General features: G+C 41.3%; 1 protein-coding gene across 7 annotated transcripts in view; it reads left to right on the top strand.

The window, feature by feature from the left end:
- Positions 1–14918, top strand: part of PPHLN1 (periphilin 1) — a 578487-nt gene that overhangs the window by 84524 nt on the left and 479045 nt on the right. For all 7 annotated transcript variants that reach the window (XM_085653062.1, XM_085653061.1, XM_085653060.1 and 4 more), the window contains one exon: positions 2715–2809. In XM_085653062.1, coding sequence (XP_085509188.1) covers positions 2715–2809 — 95 coding nt within the window. The remainder of the gene's footprint in view (positions 1–2714; positions 2810–14918) is intronic.

Below are 14918 nucleotides of genomic sequence, written 5' to 3'. Positions count from 1 at the left end.
GGCCCCAGGAATATGTAAAAACCTTGTAAGGTCTCCAACATTAAGGGTAACAACAACCCTTGTAAGGTTTCTAACAATAAGGGGAACAACAGCCCTTGTAAGGTTTCTAGCAATAAGGAACAACCTTAGCTGGCTAAGGGCCGTGTATGGCCTGAAGGGGAATATGTATATTTAAATGCGGCCCAAAGGAAGGTTATTAGGGCCCAGGCAGACAAGTTGCCCTGAAACTGTCAGTCAACAGGCACCGACCAGGAAAACTGCAGCCTGGGCAGCGTCTGCCCATACACAATTGTCAGTGCTCCTAATTGCCTTACCCCCCAGGGTATCAAAGCTCCAGGCTGCAAGGGGCACATAACTCGGTAAACTGCCGCAGGCGCTCAGCGAAGGCTGTAACTGATGTGCACTCTTCTCCCAGACTGTCTCTGTCTGAAATTGAAGTGGGAGGCACGTGCCCTCTAGTTGCGGTGGACTGTTGCGCTGCTTGCGCACCTTGTTACCGCCTCCCTTTGTCAGGGAAACTGACCAATATTAGCGGCAGCAGAGGAGCTACACAGCGTTCCAGCGGCATCCTGAAGCAAGCATCTAAACAAATACCTGCAAGAGAACAGGTCTCAATGTGCAAAACTGTTGGAATTTATATGAAAGGGGACCGGAGTCCGTACTCATCTGACACGGCTGCTTGCAGTGAAGAAAGATAGAATTGTGCCACACTTAGTCTAGTTCACATTGTGTCTTGCACCTCAGCCCCTCTCTATATCTGGGCACCAACATGAAGGCTAAACAAGTGTGAGGGTAAGGCATGTCAGGCCCCAAGTAGGCAGTAGGGGCCAGATGTATGAAGGAAGTTAGCATTTGCAAAAGTTCGGATTCCCAAAATCGGGCCGTTTGCGACTGCAAAAATGCCTTTTGATATGTAACAAACACAAATTGCAATTCTGTCGTACTTAATCAGTATTTGGAAGGGACGTGCTTAGGGCATCCCATCCAAATATTGATTTGGTAAGGGTGCAATATAATGTTTTGGAACCGAAATCATTTTCACAAAACATTAACATTTTACTGACTACACAAATGTTATGGTAATCCATTCCCAAACAAGAGGTTCCCAAGTGGCTCCTAACCCTTTGTGAATGTTGACAAAACATTTTTTAAGAGCAGGCAGTGGTCCCATGGGCACTACCTTCCCTTGAAAAAATGTTACATAAACTTTTGTCCCATTTTCTATTGAGCAAAACGGGCTGCATTAAAACAATATAATTGCTTTATTTAAAAGTAATCACAGACCTGGTGGTCTGCTGACCCCAGAAGGCCACCATCCCTCTGATGGCTATGAATCATAGTGGGTTGCACTTTGTGACCTACTTCATTAATATTAATGAGTCAAATTGCAACCCACACCTAATTTACCCAACTGCTGGTATCCCTAAATCCTATCTTTGGCCAGCAGTAACGAGATCCAGAGGATGATAGGCCCACCTCTTTTACTCTCCCCATACAATGATCCTGACACCTTTCTTCTGGTCTTGAGGTGTTGCTGTTAATGAAAGTACATGCAGGATATCCGAAATAGAAAATGTGCTCCTCTTGAAGACTTACTGTCAATGAAGGGCTGAACCTTGCCCCATTGCAGGCTTTCAGTGATCACCCTGCCCTTCGAATGCTGAGACACTTCTCTAATTTGCTCTGGACCATATCTTGTGTTTTATGAGTCACTATAAAGAGTCGGTTGACCTGATTAAACCCCCTGCTTTTCTCCTTTTTAAACGGTGACGTAAATTTATTTTGAGCATCAGAGAGCGTGTTTTGAAACGCAACGCCAAAGTGCACAATAAATTACAGTCTCAGTGATGTAGCCATCCTCGCTCAATTTGCAGTGTGATTGAACACATTTGTGATATGGCTTGAGGCATTTATAGTTATCATTGTGTTCTTAACCTTTTGGCTTCCTTTGGACCCTCTTTTTTATCATTCCATCATTACTTGAACTAGTCACTGGAAGCCGGGGACATCGCCCTAAGCATATTCCATGATGAGATCCGATTTTATTTATTTACCAACAAATTATTTTAAAAAAACTAAATGATGTAAATTTTAATGCTGAGTTTGGAGCTTTTCTAAATCCAATTGAAACCTCTCATCGTCCATACTACATTTTGTTTGGTGCACTTGCACTTCGTCCATGAATCGTTATGAGGTTACTAACTTACATTTTTTCTTTACATAAACTTTGTAACTCTGTTATTAAAATGTAATTTTGTAAGCCGTCATAGACCGTCCCCCACTCCTATCCGGGTTGGCTTAACAGGTCCCCAGGTTAAGAACCAGTGTTCTAGAACAATGCACAGGAGTTGCTGTCCTGCTTTTTGTGTGTTCTTTTATCTTGGCTGGAGCGCTTCTTTATTCTACAAATGGAGTTGAGTCCCAATTTCTAACTATTTCCTGATAAAATACTGAGCCCAACAACGCAGTATCTTTATTTTATAAAAAAATCATTGTTTAATGAAAATCTCTTATTGTTTTGCAGTCGAAGCTTAGAGTGAAGCCCTGTCAATGTGTATTGCTGTTTCTTTAACCAAAGCACCAGATGAGTTTAACAGAAACCTTAAAATGAAAAGAAGTCCTCTATACTTTGCGTTCAGCATGGTGACTGGATTTGTGGTCCTTAATGGTTCAGCTGCTGACTTAACTGCCCCTTTGCTGGAATTTTCTTTCAGTGTCCTTTAGGAGGGATGAAATGTGGCCCGAGGACCGGCATGACTACGAACACATTCCTCGACAACGTATGCCACCCCGAGGGATGCATTCTGATGTAAGTATTTCTCCCAGTTTTCGCCCTGTGGTAAACGCCTTTGCATTTAAGCATACAGAGTATTTGATTACATGCGAGAACCTTATTTACCGAATTTTGTTGTTGGGTCATCCTGTGTTTTCTGCTTATCCCATATATTTGAGCTTTCCCTGTTTTTTTTGTGAATGCACATTGACCCGTGACAGGCAGTAAAAAAATTGTATGTTGTCCCAGGACGTTTTACGTATTTTCTACAGCCTTTAGGAGAGAATATTCATGGACCTCGAAAACAAAAGCTTCCCGGCTAGATGCAGATGAGAAAGTGTTTGAAAGTAACAGCCTTCAAGCCACTGAAGAGTGCTGACGAAATAGAACATGCACAAATAAGGGAATAAGCATGCCACAAAATGTAAAACCTTGCAAAGGCTCATCCTCTTCTGCCTTCGCTATACAACGGCTTTGTTTGATTTGTCCAGGTGTTTGTGTATGATAAAAGCAATGCCAGAGTAAAAAAGTTACTAACTTGTAACTTTGGTTTTGCAGCATTTATTTTCGAAGAGTACTACAGCATCAACTGTGCTTCTCTGCTCTATGATTTCCTGGTCTCATTTTAAATTATTCTGAAGCCTAAACCTGGCTAAAAACACCTGAGCTTTGAACATTCAAAACCATATGAATACACCATTTACATTCCATAAATCAAAGCAGATTCCTCCTGGTCATGAATTGTACACTAAAATCGAACACAAAGGATTTAAATAGAATATCTTCCATAGATAGGGAGCTCTGAGGGACCAGAAGCTGTCTGTCACCTGAAAGTTGGGAAGAAAAAAAACAGCTCAATTTTTCCACCGCACTCTATTGAGACATGTCTGTCTTCACTCCCCCCCTTTCTTTGGCTGAGAGGAAGTCAAGAAAAGTTAAACTGCGTTTTTTTTCTATTTTTCTTTGACCTGTTAGGCTTCCCTTTCAGCAAAAACAGGAGCCCAGATAGCTGTGTCTCAGGCGGCTGCTTCAGCCCACAAAGGGCCTATTCTGTTTGGCTGGTCTGCTTCCAATGTTGTATCCAAGGTGCTAATCACAATTAGATATATTGCTATTTTATAAGATTCGGCTCCTCAGCAGTTTTTCAGGGTTTTGGGAACAAGGTCTACTTTACCAAAACACATAGTTTACATTCTACTATAGTAGTGTGGCACCCTAGATTTTATTTTTTTATCTATTTAGGTTCTTGATGGAGAGCGACAAGACCCAAGATATTGGGATGCAGAGCGCTTTACAGAGACGAGGCATAGAGCAACAGTCAGACAAGCACAGAACATAAAATAAAAGCAGGAAATGTAGATCTTCAAAAAGAGGGTGTTCTCTCTGTTGTGCAGAAGTTGAGAAGACCAAATTACAATGTATAGATTGCCTAAGTAAGGACTTTTAGGAAATGCTGTTTGAAGTCCCTTTAAAAATCTGATATTGCGGTGGCCTTTCAGATATGTGTTGAAGTAAAATTCTACATCCTTCAAACATTTCCATGGTACGCTTGTTTCAAGGTGGAGATCTTTTTCAATCTGGGTGTGTCAAGCTTGAGCAGAGCATGAATTCTTAAAGTTCTGTCTTTACCAGAGAACTGAAGCATTTGAAATAAGTGTTCAGGTTTCTTCAAATTAACCACTTTGCATATGACGAATGCAGTCTTAAATGCAGAGCAACAGCTCATGGGATGCCAACCTAGGGAGAAAGCACTGCGGTTGTGCTCATAGATCATATTGTATTGGAATCCACATGGGCTCCTGAGTGCAGGACGGGTTTGAGGAGAGCTGGTTGATAATTAGGCACTCTGGTAAGCAGCACATTCCGTAGTTTATAAATGAGATGACAAAGTCTTCGACAGCCAGCTTAAAGTCTTATTTTGGCAGGAAAGGTTTGTCACTACTGAGATGTTCTGATGGATAGCTCTAACTGCAGATTCCTTACCTTGTGAATACTCTCCCAGGTGTTTGACTGGATCTGAAAAAATCAAAAGCAGTGCTCCTGCTCGCTAGTATGTGGTGTGCGACTCTACACCAACATTGTTCCACTCCGAAAGTGATGAGCAGGGCTTCATATAAACACCACCCAGACGCGCTGAATTCGGTTCCTTTCTTTCTTCTCCTTCAGACACAGACCCAGAGTGCTTCTCCTCATCTCAGAAGTTATTTTTTCCCCCCAAAATTGTTTTATGCCAGGGTGCTAGAAAAGTATGTCAATTCCAAAAATGACAGGGTTTACACCTTGTAAGGACTGTCGCCCAAAAATAAAAAGTTTGTGAAAGGTGCCTACAAGGTAATCTTATGGTGCTTGGGCTCAGAACAATCTCAGGGTCCTGTGAAGACTGCACCCAGATGAACCTGAAGTCCATATGGGACTGTGAGGCGAAACTCTACATCGCCAAACATCTGAAAACTCTGCACAGGGCCAGATCAAAGTCGGAAGGAATATTTCTCACTATATGTTATTAGATGACATTGGCCCTCTGTGCTGCTACCGCCTACCTAAAGTCAGAAACCCTACTAACTAGTATTTTAATCCAAACAATGTACCATCGTGGAGAGCAATATTTAAACGTTAATACAGTTCTCACAATGATAACATTTCGCATATGTTCCTTTATTCTTTTATTAGACAATGTGCACAATCTTTGTTACTTTCATTTCGCTACATAATACATGGGTCAATAAAAATGTCTTTGTACATTTGATGATGAGGAGCCCATGAGTCTAAATACGTGCAAAACCCATCATATGTCATGATAAAAATCTTGTTTCATCCAATCTACTGTTCATGTAATAAATATTCTCCCCTATTTCCTAATTTAGAAATCCCCCCTGACCTGTACAACCACAGCCAATAAGTGTTTCGTAGAGGTAATCTGATTCTTCGGGCTGTAACAGAAACGCACACAAGGTAGAAGATGAAAAATCCAGTACTAAAAACAGTCCTTTATATACTACTAATATACACTATTATCAAAATATTTTAGAACTTCACTGAAATGTGCATGCATATTTTTTGATTCTTAAAACTAGGATGCACATTACATTACTGATTTTTATTTCAAACGGTAAGAGATTCTTAAACAATTATTTCATTGGGATAAATTCCTTCCCAATGTTCCAAATTTCAATCAAGGGAGGAATTAAGATGATGTTGTTGATGTGTTACATTTAGAAAGTTCCTAAAGGGGATACGAGTACTTGAATACAGTTCAGAATTATACATAGAAAAAATGTCAATATACACACTACGTGGTTTTGCCGTATTTACAAAGTGTGATCGTTCATTCTTTTGAGAATACAGTGAATAGATGGCAACTATTTCTCACGTAATTTGATTAAAATTATGCACCTTCCACTGTTTATGCCATTAATTTTTATTTAGAATCCTGTCACAAATTTTTCTTTTCCCACGTGTCCTCGAATACTAATTAGCTAGTGACAAAGTAGTTATATCTCACCTAGGACATGGTATCGGTACTTCCTTCCAAGGTATTCAAAAAGGTGCCTTTAAGTTTTTTCATTTTGCAATTTACATTGTGATGCTTTCTCTTTAGATCTCTTTATCAGAGTTGGTAGATGTAATTGAAGTTTTGCATTATCCTAAAAAAGTTAGAGCACAACAGGTATCAATCTGGATCTTTTATTTTTTGAGTTGGATCCTAAAGTTTTTAAACGTAAGAAACCCTCATATCATAGCTTACAGTTCTCAAATGATTAAAACAAATCATCCAAAATGTTTGTTATCCATTATGAACTGGAGGATTTGTTGATCAAGTGTGCGGCACAGCAGTGGGTGCCAGGTTTGATCCCTCTCACACCAACCACTTTATGGGTTGGTATGGGTATGTGTGAGAGGGAGCATGCCTAGAATGAGGTTCTGTATGATGGTTATAATGAGGTTGAATTATTGAGGACATATTGAAAATTGTCTGAGTGGATCAGAAGAACTACCATAGATTTCTTATCCGGAATTACAAAAATGTAGAGTTAACATTGGAATATCAATCAATCAAATCAGCTTTATTCAGTGTAAAATGTACAACCATAAAAGCATACTAAACAGGGGGTACAATACATATGTTCTTTAAAATATGACAGTATTCATATTCAGAAATTTTTTGAATCCATGTAAATTAAAACACCAATATTTCATATCACTTGATGCATCGTAGTAAAATATGCTATTTTGCAGAGCTTTTAGGTACAAAATAATCTATATTATAAAGTGCAAAATGTTATCATATATCAAGAAAAGGGTAAATACCACGTAAAGTGCAGTATATTTACATAGGGAATAAAGTGCATAATAGACTATATCATGAAAATACTTATGATCAAGATACTAACTTGTATCTAGATAAAGTAAACGACACAACTAAGGACAGTCATCAGATTTTTCATATGATAATGCATCCAAGTGTGACAAATCCTTTCTTCTCCTGATTGCCATTTGTATATAAAAGATAACAGAATTCATAATTTTTATATCGTCCAGTCTACATACAAAGTTAAAAGCATGTTTATAATAAAAAAGCATATTGGTTAAAAACAGTGATTTTAAAACGGATTATTGAATGTCATTGTACCTCAATAACCCTTTTTGATATAGAATTGTCTGTGAAAGACAATAAATTTATGACCAAACCATAAACAATGGAATCTGCCAGCAGTAGCGTTCTCCATTATAATCCTGGACATCCCTATAATCAAAAGAAAATATTCTTCATGGTGAACTAATAAGACCTAAGAGGAGTTACAATCAAGGGAAAGATTATTAGAAGGCAGCATCTGAGACTATCAATAGATTAAAAGATCAGGGCTATCCTGCCAAAATACGGGTAAGGTCGGTGAAAAAATGCAGGATGTGAAGAGACTGACATTATTAATGGATAAAGATAAAAAGATCATTACCACAAACAGACAACATTCAAAAAGTAGATAAGGATCTAAGTAAACTCATCACAGACAAAACGCTAGTGACATATAGAAAGATGTAAACATTGATAAACATTCTTAGCCCCAGTGACACTTCTTAGTATGCTACAATGAACTCAGCGGGTTGGCTTATTGATAAACCTGAGGAATGTTGTTGTAATAACTATGGGCCTGATTACGAGTTTCAGTGCGCCCCCGCACCGCCGAGACTCGCCACCGCCCCCTTTTTTTGCTTTTATATTATCCTCTGCATATGGGAGACAATATCTGGGATTCATCATTCGCCCCTTCAAAAAACATAAAGAGCATATTAGTGCTGTCAAAATTAAAGATAGGAAATCTCATATCAGTCAACAGTTCCAAGAAAAACATGAACATAAGAATATGATAAATATCTCTGTAATTGGTATTGATCACATAGCAGTCTATCACACATGGTGTGACAGAATGCATAGATTGCAATTGAAAGAGAGAGATGGTGGATTAAAACAACTGTGGCCTAAATGGAGAAAGAGAATTTCATACTATATTATAAATATTGATGTATCAAGATGAAATGCTGGATTGCTGTAGAATAGAGTAAGATTAGCTAGAGAAATAATGATGTGTTAAATGTAATGAATGAGGAGTTATTTTCTGGAAGGGCTATGATTTTGTTGATTTTAAGATATGAATTGCAACATGGTAATATTAGAACTTGTTACTATCAATCAGTACTAGAGTGAGTGGCACTGTAATAATCTTAAAGTGATGGCTAGTGCCATTAATCCTAATAGTTCACTGTTGATTTGAAGATGTGAGTTATAACCACAATAGGTAAACATTTGACCTTAGGTTATTGGATTTGCTGAATATCATTTATAAGATCCCATTTCGGGGTACAGTTAACCTGTGTTATTCTGAGTCCCGCGGGCCACCAGAGCCTTTTATATCCTCTGGATGTATTGGGATTAAGAGGCAATCTAAGTGCGTGTAAACAAACGAAGTATAATGGTGTAACGTGTTAGAGCGGATTGTGTTGCTACTCATCTCAGGGCCGAATGGGTGTTCAATTTTCCTATTAGAAAAATGTATTTACAAGAATACAAATTTAAATGTTAACTGAAGAGATTGTAAGAAATATTCTTTCAAATATTGGACATGTGTTTTAAGAGAATATATGCGGACTAGAACATGTTACTGGAAAAATAATTTGACTACATATGATGAATAGTTCTGAGCTAATGTGAATCTTCTTAAGCCAAAAACTGGTCTCCTGAGAAGTTTCCATCTTTTTGAATTCAAGCAACATATTAAGCGATATGTGCCTAATTTTGCCCTATTCGCTTGTTTTGGCACTAAATGTATTCAGGAAATTGTGCAAGATGCAGAGGTAGCTTAATTGTGTATAAAACAGTGACCGTTCTGCACTGTAATTGTTTGACCGATTGTAGATTGTTATCCTGCATGTGACATTTTTCTTGGTGATTGCTTTGATGGCAACGGTCTCGAAGTGGGAACGAGAAGTGGGTAGAAAGGATAGTGGTTTGTAAACTCCATAGGGAAGAACATTGGATGATTTGTTTAATCGTTTCAGAATTGTAAGGTGAGATATGAGGGGTTCTTACCTCCACAGACCCACTGCAAAAGATCAAGATCCTGATACAGATTGATGCCTGTTTTTTTTTTTTTTTTTAAGATTTTTTTAATTTGTTCTGGATAATGCTAAACTTGAATGAGGTCTACCAAAGTTGATAAATATATCTAAGGAGAAGGCATCAGAAAGTAAATTGCCAAATGAAACTACGTACAAGTAACTTTTTGTATACCTTGGAGGAGGTACTGATACCATGTCCTAGGTGAGGTATTCATCATTAGCATATTAGTGTTCAAGGCCACTTGGGAAGAGAATGATTTGTGACAGGTTTATTCATTAAAAATTGTGACAAAATCAGTACAAAGTGCATAATTTGTATCAAATTATTTGAGAAATGGTTGCCGTCTTTAAATTGGTGTACTAGAAAAGTTATATACTGCAAAACAGTGTACTCTGTATATTTTAATGTCTTCTATATTTAATTCTGAGCTTTGTTCAAGAACTGATATTTCCTTTAATTCCTTTCTAAATGTAACACCTCAAGAACATCTTAGCCTCCTCTCTTGATTGAAATGGGAACATTGGGAAGACATTTGTCAACTGTGATAATTTTTAAAGAATATCTTTCTGTTTGAAATAATAATCTTTGCATAGTGGTTTGAAGAATCATAAAATATGCATGCATAAATCTTTGAAGTTCTATAGATTGTATAAAGTGTATATTTGGAGTATGTTAAGATGTTTTGTAACTATAGGACTTTCTCAAGTATTGGTTTGTTTGTATGTTTCTGTTACAGCCCTGAAGAAGCGGCTAAGTACTGCAAATCACTTAATGGGTGTGGCTCCACCAGTCAGAAGGAGGAAATATGGGATAATAGCTATTACAGGAACAGTAGATTGGATGATATACAGACTCTGGCATATTGCCTTTCACCACATGGAAGAGCTCATACTTTCCACCAGCTCTTTGGCTTTATTACCAACAACTATGACAAAGGGGACCAATTTGTCTCACAATATGATGAGGGATATTGATATGCAGAATGCCAGTACTTGTCACCTCCCCAGGCACTGAAATTGTGTCTTCCCCCTGGCATGGCCACAAAGGAAAGTGCTTCTTTTCCCATGGTTATGGGATGGGCTGTGGAGATCCTTGACCTGCTGCTCCCTACTATGAACGTAAAAACCAGCGCCCTCATGGAGCTTTGCCTGCTTGGTCAGGCACCTACGGAACCTCTGCTACCATTAAACATGGCCTTTATGTGTTCCCTCTTGGACCCTTGAGCAAAACCATTTTTTGGACGACACTCAAACTGCAGGTTCCTTGTTGCCACAGAAATAGCCAGATGATCCTGCCTTCTTGACTTAACACCCAACACCAGGGAGTCTGTTAGTACAGCAGCCCACCAGCAGAGAAAACATTATCAGCTTTCCCATGACCCCACCTGGCCACGAATCCAAAAACATGTAGACCCTTGGCAAGTGCATGCTCTCTTCTGCCAGCCTTGCCTTATGACTTGTCAATGCCAGCTGTTTCAAGGGTTGCTACAGCCATGCTTTGTGGGATGTGATAGTCAAATCATACTGTCAGTTCTGGAGGGCCTATGGGCATCTTTGGCCCAAACCGTACAGGACAGCTTGGGTATGACAACATGTGTTATTCGGTCTGGCCTGGGCACACTCATTTGCTTGGGTCAGGTAATGGGCACATAAGTAGTGCACCAGTGCCATGCCTGGGTGAGGTCTACAGGCTTCTCATGGGATGTCCAGGCATCCTTAACAGAAATGCCATTCAGTGGCTTTTGTCTCTTCAGTGAGAAAATGGACTCAGCCCTGGAACGATTTAAAGAAAGTTATCCCACCATGCATTCTATGGGGATTCCTTCCCAAATAAGATTCTTTCCCCAACTGTTTTGCCCCTTTTGCGTATTTACCAGAGGTTTTCAGTATTGCAAGTGTCAGACCTCAATGCTGGTTTAACAACCTTTTCAGCAATTTCATGTCTGAGGGTGCAGCTCTTCGAGACAATGTTCAGGGCATCAAGTACAATGTGCTGCTCAGTTTCCTACCCCTTTGACAATCACAGCTGCAAACCACTTTAGTGGGTCCTTTTCTAAATGAATCCACCCTGGGGGCCGTAGGATCAGACATTTACTCATGTTCCTGTCCTTCAGACCCACAGGGGTTACCTGCAGCTGAGGGTGGACCACAAGCATTTTTAGTTTGCTGTGCTACCTTTTGGCCTCATCGGTGCCCCTCCAGTGTTCACAAAGGTGATAACAGCAGTTGCAGTATATTTTCGGAAGTTGGGAGTATCAGTCTTCCCCCTACCTCATCGACTGGCTGCTGAAGGCGTTCTCGTCACAGTCAGTTGTAGACCACTTCCAGACAACGGTGAACTTATTATTGAATTTGGGATTCATGATAAATATGTAAAATACATACATGACTGCTTCGCAAAGGCTATTTTTCATCTGAGCCCGTCTGGGTATGGAACTTTTCAAGTTTTTCCTCTGGAACTGTGAATCCAGAATGTTTAAGTAATGTTCCCAATGTGTCAGCCACAGTGGTGGGTCTCCGTAAGGATGGCTCTGAGTTTTTTAGGACTATTGGCTTGCTTCATCTTGCTAGTCAATCACGCCAGGTGGCATATGCGGGCTGTACAGTGGGATCTGAACCCTCAGTTGGCCCTGCACTGAGGGAACCTTTATGATTCTAAACGGGTGTTAGAGGAGTCTGCAAAAGATCTGCAGTGGTGTCTACTTGACTAAAATTGGGCCAGAGGTAAGCCCCTCTCACTACCACACCTAGAGCTGATGATGCTCACAGATGCATCCTGACTAGGTTTGGGAGGTCATCTGCAAGAGGTGGAGATCAAAGGACTGCTGTCTCCGGTGGAGGAATGTATTCACATCAACATGCTGATGTTCCGGGCCAGTCGCTTGGCATTGAAAGCCTTCCTGCCCTCCAACAAGGGGAGATTGGTTCAGTTCGTCTTGGATAACACCACTGACATGGTACTGCATCAAGCAGGGCGGAGTGAGGTCCTGGACTCTGTGCCAAAATCTCTGCACCTCTGAACTTGCCAAGCGGATCACGAATGGCTACTGCATCTAGAGGTGTTGCGGCATGTCTTCAACCATAGTGCGAGCCCTAGCTCGATCTCTTTGCCACAGCGGAAAACATGCAGTGTTAACTCTTTCCCGCATTGGAATTCCCAAGAAGGTGCTCCCCGGTAGAAGTATTCCACTTAGTGTGACGCTTGGGACTCGTGTGTGACTTCCCGCCGCTCCCTCTCCTTCCCTGAGTTCTCTGAAAAAGATTGCAAACAACCAGGTCCAAGTTATCTTGTTGACTCCGGATTGGACCAGGAGATTGTGGTATCCAGAACTTCTGGGCATGAACATCTGTCTTCCAATCAGGCTTCTGCTGGAAATTCTGTTGCAGCAGCAGGGCAGGATCTTGAACCCAAGCCTGTGCAATCTACACATCTGTGTGTGGATATTGACTGATGCCAGTTGAACACGTTTGGTCTACCTCCTTAAGTAGTGGCTGTCATCCTGGCTGCCAGGCATCCTTCTCCAAATTCATTTATGCAGGATGCTGGGACAAGTTTGAGGCTTGGTGTAGCACCCTTTATATGGACCCATTTCAAGCGAAACTGCTGGATGTGTTACTGTTTGTTCTTTCTTTTGTCTAGCAAGGACTTGCAGTGGGTACTTTTAAAGGTTATTTGTTGGCCTTTCTGCATTTGCCGGACCAAGATTCCATGTTGAAATCAACTTTTATGATGCGTTTTCTCAAAGGACTGGTCCACGCTTTCATCCTCCTAAACCTTTGGTGATGTCACAGTGGAAACTTACCATGGTCCATATTTGTCTGAAATGTACTCCCTTTGAACACGGCTATCCCCCTACATCTGCTGACCCTGGAGATGGTTTTCCTTGTTACGACAACATCAGATCACTGCGTGAGTGAGCTTCAAGCTCTGTCAATTCAGCCTCCTTACATCATCTTTTTTCCGGACAAGCTGTTGCTGAGGACCAAAGCTGGTTTTCTCCCGAAGTCTGACCTCTTTTCATGTCGGGCAAGCTATCAGTCTTCCAACATTATTTGCCTAATTTCACCCCTCCAAAGACGAGGAGAGACTCCTTCGGCTAAAACCAACAAGCATTTACAATGCAATGGTCTCGGCATTCTTAAAGTTAGAGCTATTGGCATTGCTCATGACATTTTTTTTTGTTTGTTTTTGTTTTTAAAACATTTAAAGAAACGGCATTGTTATTTACAATGTCAATAGCTTAATCACTCTCAAATGCTAGACCTATTGCATTTGCACCCACACACAGAGCCACACACACAAAGCCACCCACACACAGAGCCACCCACATAGAGCAACCCACACACAAATAGAGCCACCCACAGAGCCACCTACACACACACACTGTTACCCACACACACAGAGCCACACACACAGAGCCACACACACACACACAGCCACACACACACACACACACAGCCACACACAAACATAGCCACACACACAGACCTAAAAAGGAGGGGTGACTTCAAGGGCCAAGGCAGATGTGAGGAGCGGAGCAAAGTCAGGCTGGAGCGGGGCATGTAGGGCCAAAGAATAGGGAAGGGCTGGAAGCCAAGGCGAGAACTTGGGACAAGAGGCGAGAACTTGGGACAAGAGACGAGAGTAGGGGGGCGAAGGACAGAAAGGCAGGGAGATATTAGGGGAAAGGGAGAAGAGCGGAACTCAGCCTATGATTAGCGCATGGCCCAAACAAAGGCAGCAGTCCAGGGCTCAAAGAGAGGAAAGCGTGCGGCTGTAATACGAAGAGAAGAGGCGAGGGCGAAAAAGGGGAGAGGGCAGCATTGCGTTAATGTTTACCGTGGCATTTTAGCAACCCCCCACTACAATGGCTACAACCCCATCGCAAAATAAAGTATGTTTTGGCAATTGTGAATGGTTGCTGGAATGATTGCTCTCCCTGTTTGGTAAACGCAATTCACTGTGTTTTGTGTACCTAAGAAGCACATGAAACAGGGGCTCCTGAACCAGCAGAAACCGCCGCCTATGGACGGAAGGCTACACGTGCCCAAGGTCAGAACGATGTTTGTTTTCAGTAAGTCGGGGCTTCTTAAGTGACAACAACATTGGCCCGTCTCGGCTTCAAACCGAAAATTCGTTCTTTCTTTTTTTTCTTTTCCATGCTTCCATCCGGAGGCTCGTTGACTGTTTCCACGGTAACAGCATGCATATGTCTACGATATTCCCTGCCGACAGCGTCGCGCGGATATGACAGCACGTGTTTACCCTAACAACCATGCCGGACACCGAGACGGAAAGCGTAAAGACCGAGTCCCTGCTGGTGGACGATCCAGGGCTGCAGCTGTCGGAGCTGAGCTTCCTAGATTTAGGGGACCTGCGCACAGAGGCACAAAATCTCAGGTAATTGAGGAGGAAGGACCGGGCGTCTGTATCCCCGGTGCTCCTTTCGGCCCATAATTGTAGTTGCTGCCGCATAGCACTATGGGTCATGTAGTGTATTTTCCCATGCCTTCAACTCAGTGGATTGGG

This window comes from Triturus cristatus, chromosome 4_1 (assembly GCF_964204655.1).
Source record: "Triturus cristatus chromosome 4_1, aTriCri1.1, whole genome shotgun sequence".
Classification (NCBI taxonomy): Eukaryota; Metazoa; Chordata; class Amphibia; order Caudata; family Salamandridae; genus Triturus; species Triturus cristatus.
Note: the sequence above shows the minus strand (reverse complement) of the source record. Positions and strands in the feature narration are given on the sequence as shown.